Consider the following 15,091-nt stretch of genomic DNA (forward strand, 5'->3'; position numbering starts at 1 on the left):
CTTTTTTTCCCCCTCCGTTTTCTCGCCTGCAATGGCTAGTCGTTTACGACAAGTCGTGGCCTTGGCTGAATAGCGCTCGAGGAGCATTAGCCGAGCTGCACTGATGCAGATTCCAGGCATGCAGCTCCACGAACGTGATTCGCTTCGAAACCTCCAATCCTCGCCATGCTCCTACTATCGTCTGCTAGCCTCTATACCAACCAACAGCTGGGCTCCTCTTGGCCCATGGTTCTACTGCTAGTCTAGTAGCGATATTCAGTGCTACACGTGCCACACGTGCTCTATTACTGCTCTTTCATCCAAAGTCTTGACTCGCTGGGTGGGGGGTTTTGACCACTACTAACCCCAAGCTGCCCGTAGGCCTGCTACAAAAGCCTTGTCTTGGGCCAAACCCCGGATGCTCAAGGCATTGGCCCGACCCTTGTCCCAATTGCTAGCTCTATAAAAATCTATTGATGCTAATATAGACTGCATGGCGCGGGGCTCTGTCCCTCTCCCGTCAATGCCGCCATGCCCAAGGCGCATCTCAGCGTTCAAATCTTACAGTAGCTTTGAGAGTGCTTGGCGTTCTGCCTGTCAGACAGCAAAAAGGTAAATATCCCAGTTAGGGCTGACAGACCACAGCATCCGAATTCCGCTGGTAAGACGAGGAATTGACTCTTGCGCCATCTGTCCTTAATAGCTTTTACTTTTTGGTGCCTGGGTCTACGCCCGAATCGCCCCAAGTGCTGTTTTCTCCTGGATCGAAGCCATCGTTTTGCACGACTTGGTCTATCTCGCACAATAGCCGGCGGCTCTCCACAAAGAACAGGAGCTGCTGTCTTAAGCGTTGTCTTTTGCGCTGTCTGCCCCCTCCTGGATCCTGGTTTAGCTGCCCGGCGCTACCCACTCACGCCGGCGGCTTATTCGGTTCTGGCCATATTCGGCGCCGAGCTGGAGCGACTCGTTCTCCAGACTCCAGGCCCGCGGGAATGGGGAACAAAGAGAGCCAAGAAGCCATGGTCGGATTTCGCTACTTTGGCCCACCCACAGCAGAGAAAAGCGAAAATGCAAAACTGAGTAAGTTCAGCTGACTGGATCTTGCCTCAAATGAGAAATTACGAGAGAAGACAAAAAAGTTAGCAAGATGGCAAAATCCCACATGGCAATTTCATCTGCCTTGAGTAGCCGCAGAGTCTTTTGTGTGGAGAAGATATCCAAGAAAATTTCTTTTCTTCACACCCCTCGCCATCAGGGTTCAGATTGGCCAATTCCATCGTCCGTTTCTCAATCAGTCCATCAGGCCCTGTATCAGGAGATTCCAGTGGGAAAACGGACACGATGGCGAGCCCCTTGACATTGGCCCATCGTATTCTCGAATGCTGCCGTCGGCAGGGATCCTGTTGGGCGGACTCGACTCCATCTTGAGTGCCATTGCTATGGAGAATATGCACAGGCGACGCTGCCCGTTTCTACCGGCATACCGCCAGACCGTCCACAGTCCCAGCTGGGTCCGCGGCTCCGTCTTCACGGCCGTATGGAGGCATTGTCATGGCATTTTGTATGTATGTACTTATACCAATTTTCAACACCGCCAATTGAGCCTCTGCCTGGTCCTTTGACAGGGATGCAAGGAAGGTTTCTGCCAATCAAGAACTCACACGCAGTTGATGGCGAAAACAATATTCTGCATTGCGTCCCAACTCTCCATTGTTGGCTTGGCTTCGTCCGGTATATAGTAGCAGCAGGATGGGGATGGCACTAACTACTGCTTCAAACGGCAAAATGAAACGAACAACAAGAAGCGGTGGCAGCATCTCATTACCCGTCGATCCACTTGATCCTAACCAGATGCCACCCCGCATCTTACTTTGGGCTTCCAAGGAAAGCTGATGCAAAAACCGTGCAGGCTGAGGCCATCGGAAGCATGTCCGTGCATTCTTGTTAGTCTGTTATGCGCCATGCTGCCATACTAGTAGCATGTATGTCTTACACAGAGAGATGCTTCTCAGGTTAATGGCCTGCTTACTCGTAACCAGCCGATACAGCTGCCATCTCCTTACTTGCTTGATCTTGTACGTGTCATGCATGCCATACCATTCAATCGGGCTCGGAAAGGGGCCCGGCACTTGCACTGTAATACGTACTCTGTACGTGCAAGTAGTATCTCTAGCATCCTCGCCGAGCTGCTGCTAATTGAAATCTATTGCCTTGGCGGGAGTTGTTCTGTGGAGTCGGCCAGATTCCCATTCCCCGGAGCTGTTTCCCATCAAAGCCCAAGCGAGCGGGGGGGCTGCTCTGCTTTCCATTCTAGAATGCCACAGAATGTCGCTTGTCTTGTACTCATACAACTCAATTATTGCGAACATCTTGGACTCCTATTTTGGACTCCATGCAAACGAGCTCGACTGTCCAGACAACAGGGAAGAAAAAATCTTAATCTTAACGAAATGGGTCTAGTTTGGGGAATATCCCCGCCGTATGGATCTGCGCGGGATCGGTCCGGACACTGCCAACCCCGTTTTTGCTAGTAATGAATGCTGCTTGTCCACATACGAGTAATGCTCCCCTAGTACCAAGCTTCGCGGCATAAATTTTGCTCCCTCCTGAACAAGCATCAGATCCAGATTGCTTGCTCCCTGTTTTTTTGGTGGACATGCCATGCTGCACTTGTCACACACGTGTGTCAATTTATGCCGCCGCTCTCTCCTATCTAATGCGGTGCCTGAGCGAGTTTAAAATAGATTAGGGTTAACGATTCAGGGTTTTCATGAAACAAGAAACAAAAAAGGTCGCACAGACTGCCTGCCAGCCGGGCATCCGGATCGAAAAGAATGCCTCTAGCATTGAGTTTGATGAGATTGGAAGCCGGCGTTACCCACCGTGGTGGATAGCAATTGCCAGCACGGGGGTTCGGTACCTCTCATATTGACCAAGGAAGCGAAAGGGGGTGAATAACCGTGCGCTTCTAGAATCCCGGTTGTATTGATTACCCTACCCACGTACAATCTATCTACATACTGTAGTTTCTATGGACAATTGCCGATAGGAAGCGTTCCGATAAGAAATATGTGCCGAGCTCTGCGTTGATAGCATATCGATTGGAAAATGGGTAAACATTTAAACGATATCTTAGATACGAAAGATAAGTATGTGCGATAAGGGGGTGGCGCCCATTGCCTTTCTCTTGTAATATATTTGAGTTTGTGTCCCTGAGCGAGATCGGAGCGCCTCAATCCTATGTAGACGTCGTCGTCATATGAAGTTCATATTTTACATTCCAAACGGTTAAACTTTGCTTCTGGAACAAGCCATGTTTCATGAGCTCTGGATTTATTGTATCCGAGGTGCCTGTATGGCGTCGTCGCTTGTCTTGTTTCTTGGAACTGCTCGCTACCTGTCTTCCTACGAGCAACAAGATTGCCTGAATAATTGAAAATAGCATAGGTCATCTTCTTTCTAGTGATGTGAATGGCCATATTAACGTTTATGGCTAATCACTAAGTTGACAAAGGATTTTGGCGAAGAATGTGGTAGATTCTCGTAGTCCACTCATCAAGAGGCAGATTGAAAGACGGCAGTTCCGGAGAAGCACTGCCATTAGACTCAATTGGCCCAGCTAATTCTGCTCCGCTGGCAAACCATGAGGTAGTATCCTGTGCTCCTATTGAATGATAATCCAGCGCCACACATTCATTCAACTCCATGTCGGGAAAGCCCTGTGTGTTCATGGGCGCCGCCACATGAAGAGCGCTGCGTAACGATGCCTCATACAAGGCTTCAAGTCTTTGAGAGCTGCCATCTGGTTTTAAAAAGCGCTCCACGATTGGCCTTGAAGCATACCATTCCTTCCAGAGAGTTCTCACAGCTCCTAGGTGACCTAGAAGCATGATATATGATGCGTACATGTCGTATGCTTCGTCTGTAGAGACCTTGCTCTGCTCGCTAAGATAGTATAGAGGAAGAGAGCGGAAAGAGTCATTCGAGAGAGAGTCATGTTCAATCCCAGTAAACAGTTGAAATAGTAACTGTCGGTCGTGAACGGCGTATAGGCCTCTGCTCAACTGCTGAATAAACGTCTTGAGCGTTTCTGCTACATCAGTCGATGACGCACGATTTATCTCCCACGTATTATCAGCAAATCCACGACGTAGCCATTCAGATATCGCTCCCACAACTCCTGCTTCAGCTGAGAGTCGTAACGCCAGTCCAGTTAATGTAGGCCCAATATGACCTGACAGTCTTGCGGCCAGATTTCCGAGAAAACTCAGGGTTTCCAGATGTGCAGCCGCTTTCTCTGGCTGTTCAGCTATAGCTCTTAAACAAGCGTTGCGTATTTCGTGAGGGACATTCGGCCCATTGTTGCCCCCCTTTTGTTTAGGAAAATATGTCTTGGCTACCTCAACCGATCTTAGAGAGTGAAACACCAGCCGACGGATACCAAGGATAGATGTCTGATCTTTCAGAGCATCTGATAGCTGAGCAGGTGATAATGGCTCTTCACTTCTATTCTCCATGGACCGCTTGAGGTTTTTATATCGTAACCACATCCACTCCAGAAGGACTCGATCATCTCGTAAAGCATGTGAGGGGATTCCGTTTTCTCGGCAAAGGGTCTCAAGCAGTCTAGAATCATTTCCCAAGGCGAGTTCTTTCGAGTCACGGGAGGCTTCAGGGGTCATCATGGGTGGGTGAATCTCATCGACAACAGTTGGTGTGCCGCGAAGAGCTGCTGATAAAATGTCTTGTGGACTGAGCCTCCAGATATTGGTTGGGTTCGACAAGATATCATCAGCCTTGCGCCGTGACTCTGAGATTTGCGTTTGCAGCTCCTTCAATTGATCCTGAACGGCAAGTCGTTTTGGATTAACGTCCCATTTCCTCTCCAAACGTAGGTCGTCAGCCTCGTCTACCGGACGAACAAATCGGCTATCTTCGGCGTCGAGATCCAGCAGTAGATCTGGCATCTCAAAGAAGTCATCTCGAACAGGAATTGAGTCTGGAGACTTTGGCGGCCGCTTGTTGGATATTGTGTAGTAGACCTCATTGTTCTTGTCGATTCTCCGCACGAAGGCTTTGGAACGCCTCTGGTTGTGCGCCACAAAGCGATGAGACGAGCTTGCTAGCCGAAGCCCCCAGGGCGATCTTGAGCTTATCATCTTGAGCAAAGGTTCAATGGGCGTGGCTGTTCCATAAGCCTGAATTCAGCATTCACGGATTTTTCTGCTTCTTTGAGCAATTTGCAACGTGAGCAAAATATGGTTGCATCGCTTGCCTAGGAGAACGGTACATGTGTGTACTGCTCACGCGAGCCTAATTACAGCGTCTTTCGAGGTACCTATTTTACCCCAGATTCCACTAACGCTCAGTGGACCCCCGCTGGACCTCCCACTAACGTAGCGTGCTGTGCTTCCGCCTATCTCTGCTGGGTCTACGGCGGTAGCTCAAGCAGGCTTTGCACTCGTGCCTTAGGTTATAATATAGTCAGAAAATAAGAATAGAAAAACGTAAAGCGTATCTAATACATAATACGACTACTATAGCTATTTATCTAAGTTACGGCACTGTATTGTAAATCTTATTTATGAGGCAGTGATAGTTAGAAGAACCGCATGGCAATTAGTTAGGATGATGGAGCTAAGTGACTTTGATTTAGCTACACGGCCATGACCAAATTTGACTGTTTTGAGCTGGTCAGATGAATTTGGTTCAACTAGATGATCTCGATGTTATAATAAGCGATTAACCGTTGGATAGAAATTTCAAGCGCAACGGAATATGAAATTGTGTTATCTACCCAGCTCTTCGTGATAGTATCCTGTCGATGTTGTTCACTGATACCTAGCCGACATTATCCCGGTGCCTGAAAGAGACTGCTGAGCGTGTCGCCGGAAGCGCAGCCACGTAAATCCGAATTTAGCTGATACGAGGGTGAGGCGCCTGGAAGATTCAGTTCAGCAATTAACAAAGCCAAATTACGTCAGAAATTCTATCACTGAAACTTTTCTGGAATATAACTTAGCGACGATACTTGGTAAACAATAAACACAATTCTATCCGCCAGACGATCAGATAATGCGCTCCAAAATGGCAACCAAGCCCGAGTCCAAGCCCGAGCCTGAGCTCGAATCCAAACCAGAATCCCAGCCAGAGCCAGAATCCGAACCCCAATCAGAATCCAAATCAGAGCCTGAGCCCGAATCCAAGTCAGAAGAATCCAAGCCCGATGGCGCTTCTAAAGCCAATGACCGCATGGCTCGATTCAAAGCCCTTCAAGCTCGCGCCAAGAAATCATCAGAAACCAACTTCAAAGAAGCAAGTCTAGAATCACAACGCCTCTCTACGAATCCGAGCGAACTCACTGCTTTGCATCGGAGACATGCAATCGCATCCCATAAACTACTCAAGGCGGATACCGAAGAGGCTGGAGAGGATTTCGAGCGCAAGCGAGCCTGGGATTGGACCGTGGACGAGAGCGAAAAGTGGGATAAGCGCATGAAGAAGAAGGGGGCGCACCGCGATAACAATGCCTTCCAAGACTATCACCATGAAGCCAACAAGTCATACAAGAGGCAGCTGCGCAATATCAACCCCGATCTGGAGAAGTACGAAAAGCAGAAGATGGCTGCCATCGAAAAGGCTGCAGCCTCTGGTGGTCTGGATATCGTCGAGACGGAGGATGGAGAGCTTATTGCTGTGGATAAAGACGGCACATTCTACTCAACCGCGGATTCGACATCATTTACTCAAAACAAACCCGACAAAGAAGCTATTGACCGCTTAGTCAAGGATCTTCAGCGCGCGGAAGATGTCCGCCTCAAGAAGAGAAAGGAACGGATGGCGCAGAACGGCGAAGATGGAGATGTCACATACATCAACGAGAAGAACAAACAGTTCAACCAGAAGCTGTCACGTTTCTACAACAAGTACACGGCTGAAATCAGAGACAGCTTTGAGCGTGGAACAATGATATAAAGTGTTAAAGGGGAGTTGGACATTAATATTAATGTATATGAAAGGTGTTGCTTCTTTTCAGGGTTAATTTGCACATATAGATATACAGCGATTTGCTTTTAATGATACATGAATTTTAATTTACAGCATTGACTTCCTCCATCCTTTGGAAGCAAGCTCTTCGATCTGCCCAATTTCCACGGGACCCTTGATAGTCTCATCCGCGAGCGCCTCGACTACAGCCTCTGCGACTGTATCCACTTGAAGAGGCTTTGTTCCAGCCGCGCCCATGAAATTTTTCAGAACATTGCCTGTTAGGCTGTTGAAGAATGACGCAGCACCAGCAGCGGCGGCGATGCCCATGGTGATCTTGCGGGAACTATCATACATGAACGGTGGCCGCATGTAGATGCCGCGCATCTGGGGGAAATTGCTTGTTATGGCCGCTTCGGCTTCTCTTTTGGTAGAAATGTATCGATGAGGGAGAACTGGCGCTCCAGCTGCGGCAGAGATGAAGCAAAAGGCGCTGGTGTTCTCGGCAGCGGCATGTTTAGCAAGCGAAATTGCGCTGTCTCTATTCATGACCTCATACGATAGTTGATCCTTGGTATTGGAGGGCTTAATGCTCTCTCCAGGCTGACTGTGGATGGGGTCGACACCTCGATCTCGAACTGAAGCAAATGCTTTTTGAAGTCCTGTAATGGGCGATTCTTTGCCAGAAACAACTCCCTTGTAGTCTGCTTCTAACAGGATACCCATGCTGTGAACAACGTAGTCAGAGCCCTTTAGTAAGGGCGCATAGGTTGAAGGCTCAAGAATGTTGGCTCGCTCCCATGAGACCTTGTGAGCCCATGGCGGAGGAGTTGCCGTAGATGTGACATTTTCCCATCTTGGCTCACCTGAGCGGCTTTTTAATGCCAAAAGTTTATGTGAGCAATTGTGATCTCATGCAAAATGGGGTGTTTTGCATATAAGCTACAGACAATGAGATGAGGTATAATGCGTAGATCACCTACCTGACTGATGTTACGTCCCAGCCTCTAGCCACGGCATATTTGCAGATCCGGGACCCTAAGAAGCCATTGCCTCCACAGACTATAATCTTCTTGGCCGCAGCTGACATGGCTACCGTAAGCTCGAGTGAATGAGCTTTGCTAGCCTTCTATGAGGAGGCAATGATAGACTGAGTATAAGAAACAAATAATTGGGTCGATGAATGAATATTATTGGAGCTTATTGGATGGTTTGAGCGAAATTTGAAAGATTGTAAGCTCTCTGGTAAAATCAGGCCATGCGGAGAGTCGATGAAATCATCACGTAGCTAAGAGCTTAGCACCTATAAGGCTGAGGAACTCTACTGCTGAAGCTCTGCAGTGGCGGATATAATTGGCTACAAAAATAGTGGGCCCCAATGACATATCTGCAAGGCTGCGAACGACAAGTGCGTCTCTCAACTTTCGTTCTTTTACTTTTTTTCCCCACCGTCATCGACGCGCAAAGCTCCATCACATTCGCAACCGCGTTTTGACGCTGCAAAGCCAGAAAAGATGGCGCCGTCAAACCAATTCGGAAAGCGTGTTAAGCTGACGCAAATCCGACGGCCTTTTGTCATCGGCAGCACGGCGCTTCCCTTCTCAGACTCGAATCCAAGACCACCGGGGACGCCTGATAACCACACGCATTCATGGCAGGTTTTTGTACGGGGCATGGAAGATACCGATATCACGTATTGGTTGCGGCGCGTGCAGTTTAAGTTACACGAGTCTATCCCGAATTACGTTCGAAGTAAGCTCTGTGCCTCTTCTTTTGTTCTCCACGTGGTAGAACATTGCAAGCTAATCGTCTAACAGTGGTTGAAGGAGAACCTGGAAAGCCATTCGTCGTCAACGAGACAGGATGGGGAGAGTTTGACATCACAGTGAAGCTATACTACGTTAACGACTCGGGAGAAAAGCCTCAGACTTTATACCACTATCTGCGCCTCCATCCGTACGGTAGAACCGAAGAGGAAAAGCAGTCCATGGTGGCCGCTAATGGCGAGGTCCGGGCTTGGAGCTACGAAGAGCAATTGTTCAATGAACCATACGAAGCATTTTACCAGATCTTGACTACTGGTGCCGTGCCCAAGGGATGGAAACCGGCCGCAGGAGGCAAAGGAGGCAAGGGCAAGGGAAAGAACCGCGCACCGCCCCCACTCCCCGCGCCGGACAGCGGCGATGTTTGGGAGCGAACGGCCATGATACCCAGCGCAAATCGGCCCGGCCAGCCGTTCAGTCGGGAGACGGAGGCCGCCGAGGTCAAGAAGCTTTCGGATGCGCAATTGAAGACGGACCAGATGGCTAAGCAGCTTCTGGCCGAGCTAAAGAAGAAGGAAGAGCAACTGGCCAAGCTCAAGGCAGAGAACGCGGCAGCGGTGAAGACTTCATAGAAAGGAGGAACGCCATCATCGCCGCAGCCGGTGCGAAGCTCACGTAAGAGGCGTCCTCGTCGGCTTTCATGATTCTAGTCCTCTCCCCGACCGAAGCCGAGGAGCAAGTCCGTGGAAGACCAAAGAACATCAAAGACGTTATGCTTTATGCAGCCTTGGACCAGAACCCCGCCCCTTTTCTTCCGGACGGAAGGTTGACGGCGTAGGCTGTCGGTGTTTCAAGCAGGATGCCATCGTCAGAACCGTACTTTTCGGCCTGTCTCTGAGCTTGGGTTCGTTGGTTCAGCGGCTGCCAACACATCGCCGAGCCACTTTTTTAACGGCTATTATCTACTTGTTTATTTTTAAAGGAAACAAAAATAAGCAAATCTTGGCGGCGAGCAAAGTTATGCCGCAGGCCGCAGCAAATGGCTGCATAAACTTGAGGGGGCGAATGAGCTAAGAGCCATGATTCAGACGCTTTTGTCAGTCTGAATCCCTGCCATATCTGACTGGGCATTTGACACCATGCCACATCTGGACGATCATTGGCTGTCCCTTTGGGCACTCAGCTACTCTTGGGCTTTTTCAAAGGTGGAAGTGTATGGATCTACTTTAACCCCCTCGATCATCTGGGTTTGTACTACGATGAGTTGGAGAAGAGGGGTACGGAGGAAGGGGTTAGGCAGTGGAATCGAGGCACCCATCAGTAATGCTACCATCCACTAGCTACATTGGCACAAGGTGTGTCTTTGATATAGAAAAAAAAGGAACAACATCAGATGGTTGGGTGATGATGACACATGCTTCCCCACTGCTTTACTTTGTCGTAGCGGTAGCTACATAAACTTAGGGTATTGCCCACTACTACCACTTATATGAGAGATATAAGTGTTTGGCACAACTAAATAAATCTACCCCTCCTTGGCACCAAATCTAGTCATGTGGACCTAAAATATCGATATTCTCTCTCTCTACATGTGTAAATGTGCACTTGCTATGCGTAGAATTGCGGTGAAAGCCTGATACAAGCATCATTATCGACTTACATGTGAGTGGCAAAAGGAAAGGCAAAGGGGCCAAAAGAAGTTAAGCTTCAAGCTTCATTTGTATTGTAATTCTCTGCAGATTGGAGTTGTGTCTGTCTTAGTGTATTTCGATCCTCGATCCAGGTCCCGTAGCCCCATTACTAGTAGTACGTGAATATGATAGTACAGTCTTTTGGTTTGTTTCCTACTAATACACAGGCACGTAACCCTCGTGCCTGAAAACCCAAAAGGAAAAGAAAAAAGGAAAAAGAGACATAGGGAAGACATGTCTAGTAATACAATGCCTTGCGAACGCTCAACGCTCAAACAAAAAATGAGAAAGCAAATCATGAGCATCGTCGTAAAGGTGGCATAATCCCTTCAAACGGCGTGCAAATAAGCACCATCAACACCATTAAAAATGGCACGCCTCCATCTTCCCCCACAATGCCAATAAAAATCCCGGGCTGGAGATCCCAAATTCTGACGTATCAATACAACACACGCCCGGGGTGGCAGTCATAATGGGGTGGGTGGTTGGCGTGGCTAGCCAACGAAGCGAATAGAAAAAAAGAAGAAAAAAGAAAGGAAAACTTATGAAAGAGGCACGCATCCCACCGTCGTACACGTCTGCTTGCAGACGGCTCCATAAAAAAAGGCAAAGGCAGACCATTCAAAAAACATGGAAATAAAACACTTTTTTACTGGACCCAATCGTCTTGTTTAAAAGTGCATATCCGGGTATCAAATCATGCAACCAAAAAAGAAACACCACCGTCCCTGAAATTCCCACCCGGCATTTGATCCTAGCCAATCTTTTTGCTTTCTTCTTGCTTCTGCTCCTGCTTTTTGATTTTCCTGCCTGCCCTCTTTGTCCCGTGTGTACGTTACTTGTGATGCGTGCCATGCATTCCCTATTGCCCCTCCTTCCATATAACGCCGAGGTAAAACATACCCAAATATTTGATGTGTGTAAGTGCATATACATATGCAAATGCGTATACATGCTCATACTTTAGTGAAAACAGCACAATGCTGCCAAACAAAAAAAAATGTAACAAAGGAAAGAGTTCTTCTTTCCCCGTAAAGTGGAGACGGTAGAAAAGAAAACTTGTAAAGAGCGAATAATAGAACATAGGAGACAGTCATGCTCGCGTCTTTCCACGCCCTAATTCAGCTCGGTTCGAAATTGCCGTTCAATGGCACGGCGACTGCGGCGATGCCTCGTATGCCGGAGGTGGGGCATCCTCCGACTCATCCCATTTGCCCCGTTGCTGGGACCGCTTTTCGTCATAGACACGGCGTGCGATTTCGCTCGCCATCTTCATGACCCAGTCTTGGTCCAGGGGATCAGGCGATGTTTGGCCCTTGGCACTCGGCGTCTCGCGAGGACTGCCTTTCTCGGGGGTCGTCTTACGGCTGTTAGCCGTAGCGTCGGCCAGCATTTTCAAGTCTTTCAAGGCGGAGGTGAGTTCTTCTAGAGTAAGTGTGTTGTCGCCAATATCAGACATGAGCGTCTGGTGGTTGAAGGGATCGCTGGTAAATGGATCATCATGTAGCTGTAGCTCCTCCTCTTCTGGTATATCCATGATGGGCTCCGAGAGAGGAATATTAACTGAGTTGGGTGTATTGGCCCCGGCTTCGGACTGGCTGTCTGGAGTGACCGCCTCAGATTTGGTCTTTCGGAGATTGACCACTCGGTTCTTCTTCTTGCGGCCCGTCCTTGATCGGACATTGCTACCGACGCCTAAGCCCATAGACGCATTGACGCTTGCAAAAGAAGGCCGCGACGGTATAGAGCCGTGCAAGCTTGCCGTATCGGAAAATGTGTAGGTGGTACTCGTGCCGCCAGCATGTGAATTCGTCCGGACTCGATTAGGAGATGAAATAGACGGCGTAGCAGGATCAGCACGGTCGGCGCAACCTGACCAAGCTCGAAATACAACGTCTCGTATGCCAGGTGTGAAAAGAGACAAGGTCCGGTGTGAATCTGTCAGCGCGGCAAGGCGTAACAGATTTTTCTGGGAAAATAGAGACTGCGTCTCGCCCCCGCCATTCAGAGAGATTTCTGAGATGTCATTGGGGTCTAGCACGTTGCCATTGGCATCGACAGGGTCCAAAGGTGGGCTTGATAGCGGGTTGACCCCCTCCTCGTCTGTCTCCTCTTTGGGAGTTTCGACGCCCTTATTGGCCTGATCAGGACACCACAATTGCAGAGACAGTCGATGAATAATGGCTGGCAGCTCGTCCATCATCAAATTCCGCAGCTGCTGCTCAATGGTCCGTTGCAGGTAGTCCCGCACAAACTGGATCGAATCAAAGGTCGAAGAGACCTTGAGAGACTCGAGTGGGTCATTGCGAAACACCAGGGTTAATCCCTTTTGTTTCGAGAAGACCAGGATGATAAACGCCGATAACTTGATCTCGGACAGAGTAATGGAGAGGGGGATCGTGAGGCCCGAGGCCGCGGCCAGTGGCTGCGGGGAGGTGAATTCCGGCTTAGAGGAGAGATAGGTGTTGAGGGGATTGGCCTGCGCATCGTCGTGTTAGCCATCTATTGGTCCATATCATGCAATGCTGTCTCGCCCCCGCCCACGCACGAAATAAATGAGAAAAGATGAAGAAGGGCTGATTAAAATCAAAGCTGCTTGTGAATGCAACAATTCATGCATGAGACAAATAGCATTCCAAGCCGGTGTGAAGCTCCCAAAGGGAGGGCGTGCTGCAGTACTTTTTTTGCGTATAATACGCAAAGAGCTAAGTGATCGACGGCAGTGCCGGCAATGGCGCATCACATCCCGGTAGCGGCATATTCTCAAGCTTGCTGCACAGCTTGCCAGACACTTATCCAGCTGATTGCCACATCTCTGATGAATTGACTGCTTTCTTCAAAAACAAAGCATCCAAATACGCGGTGCGATTCAGATGCGCTTGTTGTGGTGGCGCGAGTCAAGGAAAGGTTCGGGCATTATCGGGTACATTTTGGCGTGGCGCGAGAGCTCCGTGGGAAAAAAAAAATTACGGGGATATTGCAAGAAAGCTGCGAAAACGTACCTGAACCCGCGTCTTCAGCGTCAAGTAGGCGTCTCCGGAATAACACATTTTGAAAATGCCTCGAAATCGATCTTCTGCCAGGTCTCCGATTTCCAGGATCTCGAGGTCTGGTGGGACGGTGCCCAGGTTGAATTCGCTGACGAGGATGTCATCGACGATGATGGGTGGTTTGGGCGATTTGTTTAGAGCCTTTGTGAGCAGGTCGCGTGCGCGCGAGTAGAACTCAGCGTCCGCCGTTAAAGGCGACCAGTTGAAGTTGAAAGCCATGTTGAAATGGCAGTTATAATCTCGAGACCATGGGATTCCAGACGATGGCCGTCGAGGGCCGCGAGAGGCAACTTCCTGTGGGTGGGGGAATCAATTCGTGCGGAGGGCTTGCAGGCAAGCAGGGATTAGCTGAAATTTCTGAAATTGATTTTATAGCGATGCGAAAGCGACGATTCGGCAAGCGAAGCGAGGGAGAGTAATTGCTGGAAGCTCCAAGATACTAGGCTGCAGCAAGGAGAGAATTGAGATGGAGGTATTCGAGCAAAGGTGGTGCGGGAGGTAGTAGGAGCAAGATAATGGAAGATGACGCTATTAAAGAGTTGGAGGAGCTGAGGTCTGCGGTTCTTTTCTTAGCGAAGCAAAGTGGGCGCCAGAAATTTTTCACCAGCTAGGAGCTCGGTATCGCGCGGACGCACGGATGTGCGGTAGGCGCTCCAGGCCGCTGAAACAACCCGCTAGACCGTCCAGCAGCGGGGCATTTCAGGCGGGCTTGGCCGCCGCAAATCCGCTAACGGCTGTGCTGTAAAGTGACGAACGAATGCCGTGCAGATGGCACTGTGCCTCCAATATCCATGCCCTTTGCGTGAAAATGTCGTGAGTCGGAGCTTGCATCTGCCCACTTTAGCGTGTTGATGCCCTTTTTCGTCGTGGCCAGCATCACAAATCCAACGCTCCATGCAATAAGCAGCGACGACTTGCTTATTGATATGCAGGGCTAAGTGTATGCAGTCCCCCAGGACGAACCAGCGGCAGCGTTAGCCGAATTGGACCACTGTGGCCGGCGCAAGTCTCCTGATGTGTCGCGTCGCGGTTCTTTACTACTCTTCATCAGCTGACAGCCAAGCCTATCAATCAGTTGCCCGACGGCAGGTAAATTTGCTGCAGATAGCTTTCTTCCCTCGTGTACCCAGTGCGCAGATAGCACTACGTAGAGGAAGAGGGATGCTCCACGATCTGCATCTACAATAGCCTCCAACCTCTCTGTATCAGGTAAATTACGGTGCATTGGGGAAGCGATCATCTGAATTGAGTGGCAAAACACCTCCCTGGAAATATGAAGTACATGCAAGGTGCATATAATTATGCGAGGAGACGGTAGAATGTCTTCAATGTTTCTCTCCCCATCCCTGGGCAGTCACAGATTCAACCCCAATGTGACCATGAAGACGCGTTTTTTGAGTTTGCAAGCCGCATAAGGAGCCGAAACAAGCTAATATTAGCACTGATGCTTAATGTCGGCTAGTTCTACCAAACTCGGCATTAACACGATACCAGCCGGAAGAAGTAGGACATTGGCAGAATATGCGGTAGTACGCAGGGCATTTTTCGGAACGAAATTATGCGCAATCCCCGGTGTTCCCGTATTCCGCACAGTTTGCATTGCAGAGGGAGAAACAGGAAT

At 49.3% G+C, this 15,091-nt stretch overlaps 6 protein-coding genes across 6 annotated transcripts; 3 read left to right on the top strand and 3 right to left on the bottom strand.

The window, feature by feature from the left end:
• Positions 1 to 1,804: 1,804 nt before the first annotated feature.
• GGI43DRAFT_17662 (uncharacterized protein) lies at positions 1,805 to 2,630 on the top strand. Its single transcript, XM_083199790.1, has 2 exons — positions 1,805 to 1,961; positions 2,019 to 2,630. Exon 2 carries the CDS (start codon positions 2,064 to 2,066, stop codon positions 2,508 to 2,510), a length of 447 nt encoding a protein of 148 aa, XP_083066210.1. The 5' UTR covers positions 1,805 to 1,961; positions 2,019 to 2,063; the 3' UTR covers positions 2,511 to 2,630.
• Positions 2,631 to 3,195: 565 nt separating this feature from the next.
• On the bottom strand, positions 3,196 to 5,264 carry GGI43DRAFT_17672 (uncharacterized protein). Its single transcript, XM_083199793.1, has one exon. It carries the CDS (start codon positions 5,136 to 5,138, stop codon positions 3,480 to 3,482), a length of 1,659 nt encoding a protein of 552 aa, XP_083066211.1. The 5' UTR covers positions 5,139 to 5,264; the 3' UTR covers positions 3,196 to 3,479.
• Positions 5,265 to 5,908: 644 nt separating this feature from the next.
• On the top strand, positions 5,909 to 7,014 carry GGI43DRAFT_17723 (SYF2 splicing factor-domain-containing protein). Its single transcript, XM_083199798.1, has one exon. The coding sequence runs from the start codon at positions 6,055 to 6,057 to the stop codon at positions 6,952 to 6,954; it is 900 nt and encodes a 299-aa protein (XP_083066212.1). The 5' UTR covers positions 5,909 to 6,054; the 3' UTR covers positions 6,955 to 7,014.
• On the bottom strand, positions 7,015 to 8,273 carry GGI43DRAFT_17832 (ubiquinone biosynthesis protein COQ11). The gene is made up of 2 exons (XM_083199812.1): positions 7,950 to 8,273; positions 7,015 to 7,840 (listed from the first exon to the last, which is right to left on the bottom strand). The coding sequence occupies exons 1-2, from the start codon at positions 8,054 to 8,056 to the stop codon at positions 7,075 to 7,077; spliced, it is 873 nt and encodes a 290-aa protein (XP_083066213.1). The 5' UTR covers positions 8,057 to 8,273; the 3' UTR covers positions 7,015 to 7,074.
• On the top strand, positions 8,087 to 9,615 carry GGI43DRAFT_17987 (YEATS domain-containing protein YAF9). The gene is made up of 2 exons (XM_083199829.1): positions 8,087 to 8,718; positions 8,784 to 9,615. Exons 1-2 carry the CDS (start codon positions 8,481 to 8,483, stop codon positions 9,359 to 9,361), a joined length of 816 nt encoding a protein of 271 aa, XP_083066214.1. The 5' UTR covers positions 8,087 to 8,480; the 3' UTR covers positions 9,362 to 9,615.
• Positions 9,616 to 11,472: 1,857 nt separating this feature from the next.
• On the bottom strand, positions 11,473 to 14,046 carry GGI43DRAFT_17885 (ERMES complex subunit MDM34). Its single transcript, XM_083199822.1, has 2 exons — positions 13,423 to 14,046; positions 11,473 to 12,899 (listed from the first exon to the last, which is right to left on the bottom strand). The coding sequence occupies exons 1-2, from the start codon at positions 13,687 to 13,689 to the stop codon at positions 11,565 to 11,567; spliced, it is 1,602 nt and encodes a 533-aa protein (XP_083066215.1). The 5' UTR covers positions 13,690 to 14,046; the 3' UTR covers positions 11,473 to 11,564.
• Positions 14,047 to 15,091: the final 1,045 nt, after the last annotated feature.

Source organism: Trichoderma evansii (assembly GCF_050947405.1).
Source record: "Trichoderma evansii strain SZMC 28006 chromosome Unknown GGI43scaffold_1, whole genome shotgun sequence".
Lineage (NCBI taxonomy): Eukaryota > Fungi > Ascomycota > Sordariomycetes > Hypocreales > Hypocreaceae > Trichoderma > Trichoderma evansii.

What these genes read in the sequence shown, in the direction of transcription:
- GGI43DRAFT_17662 (XM_083199790.1), top strand. Translation starts at nt 2,064, where the DNA reads ATGCATGCCATACCATTCAATCGGGCTCGGAAAGGGGCCCGGCACTTG.
- GGI43DRAFT_17672 (XM_083199793.1), bottom strand. Translation starts at nt 5,138, where the DNA reads ATGATAAGCTCAAGATCGCCCTGGGGGCTTCGGCTAGCAAGCTCGTCT.
- GGI43DRAFT_17723 (XM_083199798.1), top strand. Translation starts at nt 6,055, where the DNA reads ATGCGCTCCAAAATGGCAACCAAGCCCGAGTCCAAGCCCGAGCCTGAG.
- GGI43DRAFT_17832 (XM_083199812.1), bottom strand. Translation starts at nt 8,056, where the DNA reads ATGTCAGCTGCGGCCAAGAAGATTATAGTCTGTGGAGGCAATGGCTTC. An exon ending in TGGGACGTAACATCAGTCAG is followed by an intron (nt 7,841 to 7,949) that starts GTAGGTGATCTA and finishes GGCATTAAAAAG; the next exon opens with CCGCTCAGGTGAGCCAAGAT.
- GGI43DRAFT_17987 (XM_083199829.1), top strand. Translation starts at nt 8,481, where the DNA reads ATGGCGCCGTCAAACCAATTCGGAAAGCGTGTTAAGCTGACGCAAATC. An exon ending in TATCCCGAATTACGTTCGAA is followed by an intron (nt 8,719 to 8,783) that starts GTAAGCTCTGTG and finishes ATCGTCTAACAG; the next exon opens with TGGTTGAAGGAGAACCTGGA.
- GGI43DRAFT_17885 (XM_083199822.1), bottom strand. Translation starts at nt 13,689, where the DNA reads ATGGCTTTCAACTTCAACTGGTCGCCTTTAACGGCGGACGCTGAGTTC. An exon ending in CGCTGAAGACGCGGGTTCAG is followed by an intron (nt 12,900 to 13,422) that starts GTACGTTTTCGC and finishes GACGATGCGCAG; the next exon opens with GCCAATCCCCTCAACACCTA.